The following is a 17552-nucleotide window of genomic DNA, read 5'->3' as shown; positions in this document are numbered from 1 at the left end:
GGAATAAATGCTTATTCAGCCAGCGCACACTCCCTGAAGACACGGGATCAGCACCTCCGTCAGACTGCTCAACGCACTGAGAGGGATTGTGTTCTCCATCTAGGAAGACTTTGAAACTGAAGCTATGGCCGCCTCTAATCTGTACATTGTGTGTTCCTGTATTGTCGTTGAGTGTTAATGTTTCCAACCGCTTTTTCACAGAGAAATCCAGACCACACTTAAAAAAACATTTTTGAATACATTTGAAGAAAAGTTTCTGCATTCAAATGAATGTTGCTCTGATAATGATCAACTGTCTGATACCGTATGGTTCCTAACCAACCTAGCTCCTGTGGCCTTTTCCATCTTTCGTGCTATTGGTTACATGGGCGGCCAATTATAGCTTGTTTGCCAAGTCAGACAGGTCAGTGGAGAATAGACGTTTTGGTGTACGCTAAACCTGAGATTCCAACTGGGAGATGTGTTTGTGTGCGTGTTCATGTCTGACTGTGTCAGTGTGAGTGTGTGTAACTGTATACTATGATGCGTGGGTGAATTCGCAAGGGTGAGGGATTGGTTTCAATACTGCACCATGTAGTAGAATTTCATCTCTCTGAATGCTGATGAAAAGCGACCCATAGATTAGATTTGTTCAGTGAGTAATGTGGTTCAGGTCTGAACGCCGACTGAAATGTACAGGGTTCATTTGTATGAGATAAGAAGACACTTTATTAAGTCTAGGAGGGGAAGTTAGCATGCTACAGCTGAAACAAAAAAATCTAAAATAGTGTTGTTAATGTTTTATATTATAATAAATAAATCAATGATCCAAACGTTGGCTCATGTAAAAAATATATGAACATCTGGTGGATGATTCACAACACAGCTTGTGTCTACAAAATAAATCCACTGTATTTCATTGTGGTGTTTACTCAACAATCACTAAAATGACATTCCCTGACACTAAATACGCCACTTTAATCTGCGACGGCACCATTAAGCATTTTGTTAACACTTTAAGGCATTGGCAGTGCTGCTCCCTGGAACTAGTTGCTAAGCGATAAGTGAGCAATTCAGAATTGACTAGTGTTAGAATGATATGTGTTGCCGGGTAACCAGCGGGAGCGGCACTGCAGGAGGAGGTCAGAGGACTGTGTCGAGTTCCCCGTGAACAGAGGAGTGTTGTGCTGCCCCCCACTCTCCCACCATCAAGTCAGGCATGGGTAAATCCTGCTGGCTCCCGCTCTCTCTGACAGTGAATCTCTCTCTCTCTCTCTCCATCTCTGTGTCTTAGTGTGTATCACTCAATCTCTTTCCACATTGCCATCACCGTCTCTCTCTCTCTCTCTCTTTCCCTGTTGCCTGCTCTCCATCTCTCCATCCCCCCTCTCTCTCCCCCTCTCCCTCTCTCTCAATCTCTCTCTCTCTCCCCCCCTCTCCCTCTCTGTCTCTCCCTCCATCTCCATCTCGCTCTCCTGCCTTCTCTCTCCATCTCTCGGTGTCTGTCTCTCTCTCTCTGTAACTCACCATCCCCTTCTCTCTCTCTCTCTCTGTCTTGCCCCATTGGCTTCTCTCAGTCTCCCTCTCTCTCTCTTTCCCTCCCTAATGCTGCCATCTCTCTGTCTGGCTCTCAATTCAATTCAATTCATCTCAATTCAAAGGCCATAATTGGCATGGGAAACATACATTTACGTAGCCAAAGCACGGTACATTTTTAAACAACACGCAACAAGTCTCTGTATCTTTCTCTCTCGCTCTTTCTTGCGGCCACAGAGTCATTTCTCTTCTATGTCCTATTCCCATACGTCCATATGACCTATCTCAATCCGCTGAAATACACAAACCTCTTTGTAGAGATTGAACCTTTGAATGATACCGCTGAAGTGTAATCGTTGCTCGTATCGTAGCTCTAGGAATAACGTAAGAAGGCTTGGCTCTTTAGCTGTGGCCAAGTGGAGACGACTTCATACAACAGGGCTCTGAGTCTAATCCCTTAGCAACCTTCTGCTTGGGAGATTATAAGACTGACGTTTTATTAGGACCCACCGGGAGGAGTGGTTTGTCTGGTTTTCCGTGAACAACACACTGGAGCTGAGGCAAAGATGGGCGACTGGTGTTCTCAAACGATCAACCTATTTATTGAAATGTTAATGAAAGTGTTTTATAATAATCTGTTTTCTCTTTTTTTTTTTTACTCTTTTGTAGTTAAGTCAATTGTAGTTAATACACCTTAGGATCGTAGTAAAGTGGAATTCATAGTACTGTCATAATCCCTGCCTGAAAATCCGGGAGTCACAGCAAAAGCACAGGACAAGTAGAATAGAAAAGTGAGGAGAATAAGGAATATAAAGAAATATAATAAAATAAAACGACATAGACCATGGGTACTAGGATGCAGTAGGAAGCTAGACGTAAGAGTTTTGGGGAGCGAGAGATGGAAGTGGGGGCACTGATACAGGAAATGGGGCACAGGAAACCTATAATGGATGCAGGTTTAATTGCTGCTCTTGTGTGAAGTGCCAATGAGCCAGACATGAAACTCTAAACATCTGGATGGTCCCAGAAAAAAGCTTGGTAGGCCCACCTCTAGATGTGGATTGATGTGATTTTGAGGTCGAAGCATTTTATGTGTTTGGTGTCACACTGATAAAAATAGAGCAGCTCCAGATGTCGAAGGAGGCCCAATGTATATCATGTTTTTGGGGTTGTGTGTGTGTGTGTGTGTGTGTGTGTGTGTGTGTGTGTGTGTGTGTGTGTGTGTTATGTGAGTATGTCTGGTTTGTGTCTGTGTGTGTTTAGTGCAGAGTAGTGTAGAGAAGTGTGTAAGTGTTGTTTGGGGTGTTGCATGTGTGTGTGTGTGTGTGTGTGTGTGTGTGTGTGTGTGTGTGTGTGTGTGTGTGTGTGTGTGTGTGTGTGTGTGTGTGTGTGTGTGTGTGTGTGTGTGTGTGTGTGTCAGTAGCCAGCACACGTAAGTCAGGGTACTTAGTAGCAGATCAGAGGCAGTTTTGGCGTGTCCTCACAGAGTCGATTTTAGGTCTAATTGTAGGTTTGAGTGTGGTTAAAGGAATGTATGTGCTGGTGGGTCCTTAGAAGTAGCCATTCACCGTCAGTACCATAGTATTACACACACAAAAACACTTAACCTAAGCTATTGCATAGCATAGCCTGAATGTTTGACTCACACACATTAAGTAGGGTTTCACAAGATTCTTAAACATAAAAATACATTCTCTGTTGGCTTTCTCCTCGTTCAAAAAAGGTTTAACTCACCTAAACAATCCTTGTCTTTCCCCGGTACACACTCTCCGCTGGTGCGGGCGAAAGAGCTCAGAGCCCGGGGGACACACGCCACCAGCAGCACGCAGAGTAGAGGGGAGAGGAACCGGGCCGACACCGGGGACGGCGAGCGACCCGAGCCGCAGACGAGACGAGATCCTCCCGAGGGCATGGTAGAACAGGTAGCGAGGCTGCGGAGATGGAAAGAGATAGTGGGTCCCCTTTTCGGATCTTATTTCCCAAATCCACCGAACAGGGCAGTCACCGCAGAATCCAATCCGATTGAGATTGACTACCTAAAACTGATTGCGGTGCTGGACTTTGTCCCCTCACTCAGATAGTATTTCCCCTCCCAATGGTCTGTGAATATGGTTGCATGTTTGCCGTGATGTGCAGAAAGCGGAACAAGCCAAACATCACAGGACAAAAGCAGGGCCTGGTAGAGAGGCACGTATTGATCGCCACCCGCCCTCCGTCTGACCGTGGGTAGGCTACACGGTGTTGGGACTATCCGCCTTAAACCTTACCTTTAAACGTGTTTTATCTCATTATTATCGCCGGACCAGATACGGCGGCGCGTCTCTCCCTCCCGTCTCCCGTTCAGACAGGGCAACCGAGCATCCTCGTGGACGAACCGAGAATCATATGGTAGAAATTCGCTTCGACAATGTCAGAGGGGATGAGATTTTTTTTGTGAATCACCATCAACAAAGAACCTCGACGGCGGTGGTGATGTAGATCACGTGACGTTCAGGAGAGACCACCCCCACCCATATCCTCCTGGTGTGTGTGTGTGTGTGTGTGTGTGTGTGTGTGTGTGTGTGTGTGTGTGTGTGTGTGTGTGTGTGTGCGTGTGCGTGTGCGTGTGCGTGTGCGTGTGCGTGTGTGTGTGCGTGCGTGGGGGTTTAGGATGTAGTCGTCCAGGACTAGATTTTTTAACCATATCCTGGTGGGGAGAGACCCCCCCTACCTCTATCCTATGGGGGGGCTGGAAGAGAGACACGGAAAGGTGGAGAGAAACACAGATATGGGAGCTTTTGTGATTTCTTAATAAATGAATGATTGGAAGATACACAGTAATAGACAATAATAACAAGGTTCAAATAGTTTCTAGGTGGACGTATACAAAGTGGACGTATACAAATATATATATCCTATATTAAGGTGTAACTGTTCATATTGCGATTGGTCAGAAGATTGGTCAATGAACATTTTGAAGCAAGATAGAATAATCAAAATGTGCTTTAATTGCTGGCTGTTGAAGGTTAACACGAACAACCCCCAGATTAAGTTGCACATTTTTGGAGGAAGGCCGAGCTCTCTGAGCGGCCAACGACGTGCGTCGATCGCGACGTAGGTCGCATATGGTCGCTGTGTTGGACGCTCGTATGGCTGTTTTCAGTCGCTGGCTGGCTTGGTCGCTCAAAGTCCATGGGCGGTCGTTAATCAGTTAATTTGGATGTTAGCAACGTTTTTTTTTGCGACAGTTGAAGTGAAAGCCATGCTCTCTGGCGAAAGCTACCTACAGCTCTTTAGCTTATATTATTTTAATATTTTTCTATTGAAGTAGGCCTACCTACAGTTTAAAATTATTAAATCGTTGCTCTATCAGTATTAATAAAATGTGTAATTTGGGGCGTATTTGAATAATGTATTTTATATATTATATATAGCCTATTTGTTTTGTTTGTTTTGTTAAGCCTAATAAGGTATATTATGTACAAAGTTCTTCGTTATAGAGTGATATAGTTTAATTCAGGGGCAATTCTAGGTTCTGACTTTTGGGGGGGCTCAACCCCAGGAAGCCACAGGGCAGTGGTGTAGTGGTCCCTGGAGAAGTGGGTATACTCTAAATGTTTGCCTTTTTTTTTAACGCAGCCCAGAAAAACGCCCTGTTTTAGAAACAGTGACATGTGAGACAAATCTATTTAGTTTACCCAAAAATCCTTCAGTAGTATTTGCTCATTGTCACATAATTTCTGCTGCTTGATCTCAGGGAGGAAGGATTATGAAATTACTAAACCAATACTGGCCCACAGACTAGTGACAGACAACTATGCATTTTGAGTGAACTATTCCTTATTCCTGGAATGACACCTGTTCTCTCACTTGGCAAGTCAGTAGGCCTAATTTATTTTGTAAACTGTGTCTTTGAACTGTTGATTTGCAACACATAGTATGGGCCAGAGTGGGCCACTTTTATAAAATTAACATGACTTGATCAGGAGCAGTTTGTAGGTATTACTGGTCACACATGCAGCCTGCATGAATGTAAAATATAGACGAGGGAAACATGGTGTTCAGTAATTTTTTGAACATTTATTTAAATAAAATACTTCAGATCTGAATTTGACAATGAATCCTTGTTCATATTTCACCTTAGATTAAAAAAACGCACATCATTCTCTTCCACATCAATCATCTCGTTAGATATATATATATAATATCAATATATATAAATATCATATGATGATTGAACATCATCATTCAAATTATTCAACAATCGAATCAGTAAAGGCAGCGAGTATTAGCCAATAAGAGGCAGAGTAGCGTGGGTCATGGCGCACAGAGCTTTTGGCTGTGATATTATATATACTATTATATACTATTATATATAGAGCTCCGGTAGTCGCAAACGGCAACAATCACTTTCTCATCCATGCTGCAGTTCACCCCGGACTGCACCGCACTGCGTTTGACGGTTGAACGCTGATTGGCTGTTACGTTACATATGTCACTCAGTGGCCACGCTGTTGAACGCTGATTGGCTGTCATCACGCGAAATTCGCATCAAAGTTGAAATATTTCAACTCGAGCGAATTTGTCGCTGCACAAATCCTCGTGAACGCGCTCGCCTGTGCACGGCGAAAGTGTGGCGCGACAAATCAAAACTTGTCGCCGGTTTTTTTCTCGCGAAAAATTCGCCCGATACGCGTCTCTACGTTCACTTGTATGGGATCTTGTCGCCCCGTCGCGTTTGGTGTGAACGCAAAAAAGTGGACAATTTGGCTTGCAGATACTACTGAATGGTGCGCATCTGGGGGGATTTAGAAGTGGGTATACACAATGATGACTGAAAAAGAAGTGGGTATACGCCGTATACCCGCGTATACCCTGGACTACACCAGTGCCACAGGTGTATATGAAGTATATATATATATTTTTTTTTTTCTTAGTTACTATGCTGTTATATGTCTAAGTTAATAGCTTGCAGTGTCAGCTAAATAATGCAGTTCTGAACAACTAAAGTGATGAAAGGAAAAAAGACTGTTTGGAAGAAGGAATAATCAATGGATGTGAACTGTAATAACAAATTTGAGGTATATTAAAAATGATCATATTTTCCTGAATATGTTAATGAAACACATTGGTACAACATGTACTAGATTAATAATATGAGAAACATACCACTATTTCGGGAGCACTAAATTATGTCGCCTCACTTTCATGGACCCAGACAATTTTACAAATTGTATCAACATACATTTTTCTAAAACTTGTGATGCAAAAAAATCAACAAGTACAAGATGTACTAGCCGAATACTATGAGAAACAGACCACTATTTCAGGAGTACTAAACTATGTTTTCTCACTTTCAGGGACCTATACATTTTTATAAAACTTCTGATGCCAAAAAAACAAAGGTGCTAATTTTCAGTTTAGAAAGAACTGCTGGCATTATTTCAACAGCTGAGTGTGTTTTCATTGCCATAACATCGTGAGCTAATGAACAAGTACAACATGTTTCTAGACCAGTGGTTCTCAATTATTTTCTGTCATTCCACCCCTAGGAGACAGACATTGTTTCACGCCCTCCCTGAATTGAAATAGCCTACTATTGAGAACCTGTTAATATTTATTTATTTAGATTAATAAAATTAGCGGAGATAACATCTGCAACGACTTAAAACGATTTCCAACTTCAGTTTATTAACTCAATTTGTAACATTTAAACAATACTGCAAAGTCTGTGTGAATCTCAAAACAGAGAAGCAAGAGCAAATGATTCACTGGGGTTTGCATTTAATTAAAAATATTTTTAAATAGTAAACATTGGTCACTTGTCAGCTTCATCAGCTTATTCCCTTTCAAAAATAATCATATATGTTCATCTTTCAAGCATGAATAAAGACACCAAGTCCCTTTGTCATGATTTTGTAAGATCAAAGTTCTTGTAAAACACCTTTAATCAGCACCTTTAATCAGCTGAGGGCGTTTCCATGAGTCTCATGGTATTAGAACATGTTGTACTTGTTTATTATTATGAATACGCCCTCATCTGATGAAATAATGCCAACTTTTTTTTTCAACTTTTTCTGCTCCTTGCACCTTATCATGCTTATCATGCTACGCAGCATTACAAGAATATGCCAACTAAAACATGAAGCAATTCAAGAAGAGGCATAGATAGAATCGCCTTGTGGTCAACAGTCATTTAATAGACATCTGACAGATTATGTCAAGGTTTTAAATTATTATTATTATTACCAGGTCATGTTATAACACAGCTGTAAATCGTGGATTTTCTGATAAAGACTAGCTCGCCTCTTTGACAGACAAAACAGCAGAGACTCTGTTAGGTGCTGCATTTTTGGTTTTGTCAAGCAGGTGACCCACCCACCAATCAGAAGTTAGAGATTCCTGCAGGAAGGTTGCGCTCGATTTCCCTAGCCCATTTGAGCCTGTTCATTAGTGTACAGCATCCATCCTCTCATTGCTTGTTTAAAAAAATATTAGATTTGAGGATGAAACGATAGGGTGGGCTAAGGCAAGTTTTAAGTGGCTTGAGCCCACCCAAAAAAGGTCTAGCTTCGCCACTGGTATAATTTAAGTGTAACGTTTGGGTGTCAATACTATAGTGGTACAAGCGGTAGTGACGCTAGCATTCAAGGGGGCATGTATTCGATTCTCTCCATGGTCAGATATATTTTTGCCCTTTTGGTCAAACTTATTTACGCAATCGGCCTCTTTCATTTTAACATTTTATTATGATTTAGTACGATGGTATGATAATTATACGACGTAATGACGGGCTGCGACGCCTGGCTGGTATCGGCTGGCTGGCTGCGACGACAGGCCGCTGGCTGCTGGCTGCGGCTGGCTGCTGGCTCTGGCAGGCTGACCGACTAGGTCGCAACCATAAAAGCGTTGCGACCCTTTTTGCGGCAAATAGGTCGCAACCAACCAGAGGTATGGCTGAATGAGCGATCTGTGGCAGACAGCCATTGTCACCATGGCTGCTACCATAACCAAAAGCTTATGTTATCAGTAAACATCTCATTTAACAGAATAAATACACGTGCGTCAGTATAATAAAAACGTACATTCAATAATATATAGTTTTGATATTGATAGACCAATAGGCCTATTTATTTATATATGTTATAAAAAAGTTACAATGAAAGGGGCCGATTGCGTATAGGTTTGATTAAAAGAGCAAAAATATATCTGGCCGTGGAGAGAATCAAAGAACCTCCCTCTTGATTACTAAACTAGCGTGGCTACCACTTGTACCACTGTGGTATTGACAACCACACGTTATGCATAAATTAAACTACATCACTCTATAATGAAGAACTTTGTACACAATATAGCCTACCTTATTAGGCTTAATGACATTTAACAAAACAAATAGGCTATATATAATATATAAAATACATTATTCGAAAAGGCCCCAAATTACAACTAATATATTTTATTGATACTGATAGAGCAAAGATTTCATAATTTTAAACTCTACTTCAATGGAAAAATATTTAAATAATATTAGCAATAAAGAGCTATAGGTAGCTTTCGCCAGAGAGCATGGCTTTCTGGTACTTCCACTGTCGCAAAAAAACTGTTGATAACATGCAAATTAACTGATTAACGACCGCCCATGGACTTTGAGCGACCAAGCCAGCCAGCGACTAAAAACAGCCAGACGAATCACCAACACAGCGACCAATGCGACCTACGTCGCGACGCACGTTGTTGGCCACACAGAGAGCTCGGCCCTACTGGATTTTTGTGTTGTTTCGGACCCTTTCGTATGATCCGTTAATTGATCGTTCTCTATCGGTTTTCTTAGATGTTCCTCCTGACGTCTTAGATTGCATGGAATGCCGTCTGTGGTGACAGCTGTAACCTTGTACTGCCATGGCATGCATACTCCGTGCAGAGCAGTAGGTAGGGTACATAGTTCAATTGAAAACCTTTGAGACCAGTCATTTGCTTCCGCTGATCTTCTAAGATAAGATAAGATACAACTTTATTAATTAATTATTTATTAATACCTAACTCACTCGTTTTATAAATTCCATCTATCTCTGCCACCTTTCTTATCATCGCGGTAGGACCATGCTGCTTTATTTTGTTCTCTGACACCCATCCCCTGATTAATAATTGTGGTATTTAGCGCCATCTAGCGGTCGTAACAAGCACGCAACAGTTTATCTGGAGTTCTCAGCAGACTTGGATCAGAGGACTCCACTGGGCAACACTATTAAATCACCTCAGTCAGTTTAATCTTACTGAAACTGTCTTCCAATCCTTCTTGCCCGTCTCTAACTCTGTTGCTCCTATATAGATACATAAATAAAACGATTGACTAGAAAGGCTTAAGTGTAACGTAGAGGTTAAATCGAGGTTACGATCCCCCTTTTCCAGTCAACAGACGGTGCATGATGTAGAGATTTAGACACAAGGGGGCGCTCCTCCTCTGCATAACAGTAGGGAGAGGCTTGGAGGAATCGAGTAGGCCTTCCGATAATCAGGCAGTAACCATAATAATATCTATAAAATATTTGTTCCAACACATGTAATAATTAATGTGATTTGCTACTGTAATCAGTGTGTGTGTGTGCTTGTGTGTGTGTGTGTGTGTGTGTGTGTGTGCTTGTGTGTGCTTGTGTGTGTGTGTGTGTGTGTGTGTGTGTGTGTGTGTGTGTGCGCTTGTGTGTGTGTGCTTGTGTGTGTGTGTGTGTGTGTGTGTGTGTGTGTGTGTGTGTGTGTGTGTGTGTGCGTGCGTGCGTGCGTGCGTGCGTGCGTGCGTGCGTGCGTGCGTGCGTGCGTGCGGGCGGGCGGGCGGGCGGGCGGGCGGGCGGGCGGGCGGGCGGGCGGGCGTGTGTGTGCGTGTGTCTGTCTGCGTTTGTGAGTTCTCAGGATGTATTCCTCCAGGACGAGATGTTTCAGCTAATTCTTTTGAGCTAATTAGTCCACTCCCCTCCCGCGCGGCACTATCTCCTCCCTCCTCCCCCGGCCCTCCCGTCTCTCCTCCTTCCGCCCTAACGAGGGGAAGGCGTGGAGCTCTGAAGAACCAGCCTTGAACCACACCAACGGGCCGGATTAGTGAACAGCAAACAGCAGACCTGGGAGCCCGGCTCCCCGGATCCCCCGCTCAGGGACCCACAGACAGGCTGTTCTGTGGGAAGCGTGGAGGGCCGGTGGACGGCTCCTTGTTAAACAGCCCAGAGGAGCTCAGAGCCAGATTACACAGTATGAGGGAGGCATCGAGGACGTCCTCAGGAGAAGACTAATGGAGCTTTTGTGATGTTCTCTGAACGCCTTCGACATAGCGGGCCTTATCGCGCTCATTAGTATAGTATCAGAAATGTTGGCCTTAATGATGAATCTTGCTCACAAGTTTATATGTTACACTGTATCATGGGATGGTGTAGTCGTTTGGCAAGATATTTGTCTCCCAGACCCAGTGACCTGTCCAATGAATCGCTGCATACTAGAACTGAGGTCTGAATACGATGAGTAAATACTGTCAGGTCTGAATATTAGAACTAAGGCCTGAATACTAGAACACATTTTAGAACATTTTAGATGTTGCTTCAAGGGTGGAGTGATTCTGACATTGTGTGTGTGTGTGTGTGGGGGGGGGGGGGGGGTAAGCAACCCATAACTTAGGGCCTATGCATGAAGATATGTTGGGGTGGTCATTTTTTTTAATATTTTTAAATATAGTAGATGGATGGTGCCACTGGCATTCACCTTTGCTGCCTGCCACAGGCCTGTCCAGACCAAAAGGTTCAGGGTTCAACCTCTTTCTCTGCAGCATAGCAAGAGGCCCCTTAATGAAAAAATATATTGAGGTCGATTTGTATCCAACAAGCATCTGCTAAATTTGTAGATAATGATGAAACAATGTGTGCCATCTAGCTGCCAGTCTGTCTGTCAACCATTTAAATAAAATAAATGGAATTATTTAAACCACACGCTTTTCTGGGTCTGCTTCATAAAGAGGATTCAAAGTTTCAGGTTGGGTCCAGCCTGCGGGCCGGCCTGTTTACAGGCTGTCAGTGAATGGACTGCATATCTGGGGGTCGCTGGTGGAAGAAGCAATGGAAGGCAAACCCACCCGGTCAGCTGAATCTAAATGGGAATGGAAATCAGATGCAGAGCAAAAAACAAGTAAGGAATGACTGAATAAAAGGAATGAATAAAAGAGGGAGAAGGAGAGGGAGAGGGAGAGGGGGGGGGGGTTGGACTTAAAGAAACTGTTGCAGTCTGCTAATCCGAATGAAGACAACAGCAGGAAGCTCTTTCTTTGTGTAAGAGTTTACTTAGTGTATGTGTGTGTGCTTGCATGTGAGTGCATGTGCATGCCCCTACAATCTGTTATTATGCAAATTATATTTCCAGAAGTGCCAATCAAAGGACCCCTGCCTACCAATTAACTAACAGCAGAAAGACAGTTCGGTTGAGACCAGTCCAGTCCAGTGTTTTCACGACTTAGACCTGAACTTACTTAGCTTTACTTAAACCTCACTTGGTATTTAGACCTGACATAGTAAACCTCAGTTCTAGTTTGTAGACATATATGTTAGAATTATGACCATAGTTCAGACCGTAGTTCTTGTATTTAGACCTCATTCATACCTTAGTTTTAATATTAAGACCTGTGGAGGGCTGTGGAGAGGAACATGATATGAACAACATGATGTCATTGCAAATAAAGTCATTCTAATCAGGCTTCAGTTCTACTACTCAGACCTTAGCTCTAGTACTCACTACTCAGACCTTAGTGCTAGTATTTAGACCTTAGCTCTAGTACTCAGACCGTATCTATACTATAAAGATCTGGCCATATTTACTTATTGTAGTAGTAGAAAACTTTATTGTCCTCGTGGGGCAGTTGGGTGTGCGGTACAGTCGCACTTCATGACAGGACATTAGACATATGACACAAACAGATGGTCCATACATCAGACACCCACAGACATAACATGAAGAGCATACATCACTCACTACACTACACTATACACCCTTGGATATGACCAGGCCAGCTGGATATAGCTTATTTTGACTGATTTAAGGCTCAGACTTAGTTCTCAGCCATTCATCCATTCATAGCTCAAGTATTGAGGTGTGTAGGAGAAGCCAGAGTCAACTAGCCGTGTCCTGTTGGATCTGCAGAACAAATCCTCCTCAAGGACTAATGTTTGTTTTGGTAGAGAGTACACACTAAAGAATCAAACAGATTGACAGCGGACAGTTTGTTTGGCCCATCCCTGATCAAGCCAGATTCAGGGTTGTAACCCTATAACAGCTATTTATTATTGCTTAGGTCAAGTGAGTTGTACTTAGTGTTTGAGTTATTTTAACTAATGATGAATACATGTGTGCGTTGAAATTTGTGGGCGAGGGAGTGAGTTCACTGGGCTGACTGCATGTGTTGAAACTTGTCGAAAAAAAGTAAGTTTGCAAGGTAAATGGCATTGATATCTATCTATCTATCTATCTATCTATCTATCTATCTATCTATCTATCTGTCTGTCTGTCTGTCTGTCTGTCTGTCTGTCTGTCTGTCTGTCTGTCTGTCTGTCTGTCTGTCTGTCTGTCTGTCTGTCTGTCTGTCTGTCTGTCTGTCTGTCTGTCTGTCTGTGAATTTGTGTATGTCTACATGTGCGTGCATGTATAGTGTATTCTAGTACGTTCTAAAGGATAGGCTATGGACAGATCTATCTCAGATTTCTTTCACTAGTTTGTGTTATTGTTTGAACATCTTTATATTATTATAATTATTTTATTATTAGTAGTTGTAGCAGTAGTAGTTGTAGTAGCCTTTTTTATTATTATTTCTAAATTAATGGTAAAAAAAAAGTATAATAAGGTCAAATTATTCGTACAGTCTCACCCCTTCACCTTGTTCAGACAAAATGATTAACATCATGAAAGTTAAGTTGAATATAAAACGTAAGGGTTTAGGTCAGGGTGGTTAGGCTACACTGCTAGGTAAGTGTGTGAACCTGCCCCAGGCACTCCAGTGACGTAGGCTACGCGTTCCTCTGCTGGCGAAGGGGAGGAGAGGAAGAGGATCGACGCAGAGTCCTGCGACTAAAGACAACTCTTGTTTCCAACCTGCGGGAACACGTAATTTTTGACGCACCAGCTCACTGGATCTTGAGAGCGGATTATACAGCATATTCGGCTGTTCCACGTGCGACTATGGAGAGGCAATTTTAATGAGTCTTACTTAAAATTGTTTTGTGAGGGAAATAAGATGCGACTTGTTAGAAACGGACTGACACTCCTCGCTGTGTTGCTGAGGATCTGCGGCAGTTTGACAGTCAAGGAAAAAGGTAATAATCGCGTGTCACCTATTGTCAGCGCAGAAATAAGATATATTAGTGTGCCTAGAGTGCGTTAGATGTGCACCTTTATATGGATGTTTGATCTTTGTCTTCTTCAGGTATTCTCACGGCGGTAGAATATGAATTTGTGTTAATTTACATTTTGCTGAAATTCTTCCAGAAGTCAAGCAGACTTTTGAAACTTCTGAGCATGTTCTCATGCTTTTTGCGCCAGCATAGGTCTTCATGGCAAAACGCTTCTAAAGGAGCTTTTTTCAAGGATAGTTCAATCAGGTCAGGACATCTCAGAAATGCACCAAAACCACTGGCCTACAATGTTGTCACATGCATTGGGCTCCAAGGCAATGAGCGTAATAGATCAGTGTCATTGATTTGTTCATTATTCTTGTAATACAACGTCTCCAAACAAACTCTAAATTTTCTCCAAAACAGACATTTCTTATTAAATAAAAGGCAAAGTGTATGTTCAATTAAGTTACAATTAAGAACAAGTTATAAAGTATTAGGCATTTTGTGTGTGTGTGTGTGTGTGTGTGTGTGTGTGTGTGTGTGTGTGTGTGTGTGTGCGTGTGCGTGTGCGTGTGTGCGTGCGTGCGTGTGTGTGTTTAAACAGTGTTTGCTGGTCAGATAATCAATGTGGAAGAAATTATGAGAGTTTTGGGAAGCGATTGAATGTTAAACAAACAGTGAACCCCTGTTGTTTCACTAGTTAGTGAAATACTATTCATAATATATGGCCTGTTAATCCCTTTGAGAATGTACCGGTGATTAAGGGCTAAACAAATAAAATTGAATTAAATTGAATTTAACTTTTGAAAAATCTAAGCAAAACATGCTGAGACTGTGATTCTCTATCGCGGACACCAACTGTCCAATTGTTAACGTCAGGGTTAATGTGAGCAGGGGTGCTAGTATGTGTGTGTGGTCAAATTTAAGTGAAAACAGATGACATGTTTTTCATTCTCTAGGTTGTATTGTCAACAGCCTAAATTAATTTGCGTCTCTGTCTCGCGTGTGTGTGTGTGTGTGTGTGTGTGTGTGTGTGTGTGTGTGTGTGTGTGTGTGTGTGTGTGTGTGTGTGTGTGTGTGTGTGTGTGTGTGTGTGTGTGTGTGTGTGTGTGTGTGCAGTTGTGTGCGTGTGAGAGAGAGAGAGAGAGAGAGAGAGAGAGAGAGAGAGAGAGAGAGAGAGAGAGAGAGAGAGAGAGAGAGAGAGAGAGAGAGAGAGAGAGAGAGAGAGAGAGAGAGAGAGAGAGACAGAGACAGAGTAGAATAGACATTATTTTGTGGTTATTGTGTTAGACCTTCAACAATTGACACTAACAGGACTCACACAGGCCACATATAAAGCAAGCACACAGGCAGCCAGGGAGACAGACAGACAGTCAGTTACGCAGTCCGGGCCGGTCAGGAAAACAAGCAGGTATTTCAGGATAATTCTCCCGCTGGTCAGGAGTGGTTGTGTCCAAATCAGCTGCTAGCAAACAAGCAATGAAGATTTCAGTCCCTTTTTCTCTCTCTCTCTCTCTCTCTCTCTCTCTCTCTCTCTCTCTCTCTCTCTCTCTCTCTCTCTCTCTCTCTCTCTCTCTCTCTCTCTCTCTCTCTCTCTCTCTCTCTCTCTCTCTCTCTCTCTGTGATCCCCCTCTCCTTAATGTCACTCTACGATCTCTCTCTCTTTTACCTTTATTTAGTTGTATCCTTTGGTGACTTATATTATTAACGTATATGATAGTATACGAGTTATTGTATATTTACTATTTAGTTATTTACTAATGGTAGTAAATATAAATAAATAAGCCTATTCTATTTACTTTTATGTTTCGTTTTTTTTTGTGGTGGCTTTATTATTCTTGTTAAATGCTCTTTTATTATTTTCTAGCATTGGGCGTTTATTGTTTAAAGTATGCTGGGATCCGAGTTAAACTGAGATCCTGCAGTCCTGATGCGTTGCAGCAGAACTTCTGAGGGGTAACCGCCCGCCCCACTGACTGGGCGGGAACCAAACACGAGAGGGGCGGAGTTACGCTTTCAGTTCAATTCTACCGAAGAAAACTCATTTGTGCTTGTGGATGAAGCTTTCAGAAGGGGATTTTAATCATGGTGTTCATCCACTACCAGTTTAACGCGCAGAGTTGCGCAGCGCTGGCCAAAGCGCGCCCGGCCCGTCTCCAAGAGGGCTGCGGTGGCGCCGGCCATGGGTGCTGTTTGGAGCGAGGAGTTCTCTTTCTAATTGTAGGAGTAAACCGACACAAATACAATAAACTGTGCGTTCTTGTGTACGAGATGCAAGGTCATTCGAGAAGAGTAAGGCTGACCAGCTTGAAACGTTATTATTCATTTGTTCCTACAGAAACCTAATTCAAAAAGGTACCGTAGGTTTAGATAAATGTGCACCGTTGTGATTTTTTCGATAATCCCTTGCAAAACAAAAAAAGCTAGTTGTAATATTTATTTGAGATAATTCTTGTTCTAAAGACTGGACATTAGGCAACAATTCACACTATTAGATTGCTGATATTGATATTACGTAAAGGGGAAATATCATGCCACCAGGTGTGAGTTTGATTAGCCATTACAAGCAGGTTTGAAAATGTGCAGCTTTGTGACATCACAGGTGGGCGTGTCCACCTAGATGTGTGCTGGATAGATCAGTCTACCAGCCTACCCAGTGGACTGTAGCAAACGTTGCTCATCTATCCATCACACATCTAGGTGGACACGCCCACCTGTGACATCACAATGCTGCACATTTTGAAAACTGTAATGGCCAATCCCACCCACAGCTGGTGGTATGATATGTCCCCTACACGCCTTTTTCAAAGGCATCATGAGGCGCTCATGAGGCAGATATTTGCGGACCATCCTCTCAATGAGTTATTGAGATTAGACAGCAAATATGAGGAATATTGAACGTCAAACAGAATTAATCATTGCGGACATCATTGTACGTGTTCCGTCTGTCTGAAACAACCCAAATATATTAAATGTTTCTCAAAAGAATAAACAAATGTAATGTTTGGCTATAATAATATAAACCGAAATAGGCAATACAAGTGTGAGTGTTGTTGCGTCATCGACTCAAGAAGAGCGAGTCATTAGTCAGAGACACAATTAAGTGTTCAAACCTTTACAGACTCTTTTTAACAGTTCACTGTTGCTGGCGGAGTGTGTTCGCCCACAGCACAGTGACAGGGCCCGGCCTAAGGCAATATTAATGAAACTAAGCGAAAAAATAATGAAACTCCCTGTTCAACCAGATGGGACGTTATCTGCCATCAGACTGACGAGAGGTATTGATCTACTCTCTGATTTGTGAGACAAAGCCAGAGTTTGCTGGTAGTACAGTTGTTCAGTACCTGACAGCATGCTAAAGTGTTTGTGCCCAAGGGATCTGAATCAGATCTGGTCTGTGTGGAATGTTGCTAATGTAAAAGAGGGATTTTACACTGTGCTGTTGAAAATTGGCTTACAGGACTGATATTAACTGGGCTTTGACCCTAAAATAAGCCTTTGTATGTGTGTTTGGGTCTGTGGGTTTTTGTTTGTGTGTATCACAACAGACACTACCCCTTTGATGTCTTTAAGTGTGTTACTGCTTATGTGTTGTCACATGAGTGAATAACACACCAGCATTAGCGATAGACTGCCCTGTTCGGTATTATGTAGTTTAATAATATTTTTCAATATACTACATTGAATTTAGAATTTTCCATCTCC

The 17552-nt window shown here is 42.4% G+C and overlaps 2 protein-coding genes across 3 annotated transcripts in view; one reads left to right on the top strand and one right to left on the bottom strand.

Moving 5' to 3' along the window:
• Positions 1–4017, bottom strand: part of LOC115537244 (tomoregulin-1) — a 13520-nt gene extending 9503 nt beyond the window's left edge. The window contains exons 1-2 of the mRNA XM_030349011.1: positions 3783–4017; positions 3250–3446 (exon numbers count right to left, since the gene is read on the bottom strand). Of these exons, the coding sequence (XP_030204871.1) occupies positions 3250–3427 (178 nt within the window). The 5' untranslated portion in view covers positions 3428–3446; positions 3783–4017. The remainder of the gene's footprint in view (positions 1–3249; positions 3447–3782) is intronic.
• A 9555-nt stretch (positions 4018–13572) lies between these two features.
• LOC115537086 (melanoma receptor tyrosine-protein kinase) overlaps positions 13573–17552 on the top strand; it is a 45586-nt gene continuing 41606 nt past the window's right edge. For both annotated transcript variants that reach the window (XM_030348730.1, XM_030348729.1), the window contains exon 1: positions 13573–13826. In XM_030348730.1, coding sequence (XP_030204590.1) covers positions 13748–13826 — 79 coding nt within the window. In that variant the 5' untranslated portion in view covers positions 13573–13747. The remainder of the gene's footprint in view (positions 13827–17552) is intronic.

Source organism: Gadus morhua, chromosome 23 (assembly GCF_902167405.1).
Source record: "Gadus morhua chromosome 23, gadMor3.0, whole genome shotgun sequence".
NCBI classification, from domain to species: Eukaryota; Metazoa; Chordata; class Actinopteri; order Gadiformes; family Gadidae; genus Gadus; species Gadus morhua.
The sequence above is the reverse complement of the archived record's forward strand: the minus strand, read 5'-3'. Positions and strand labels throughout refer to the sequence as shown.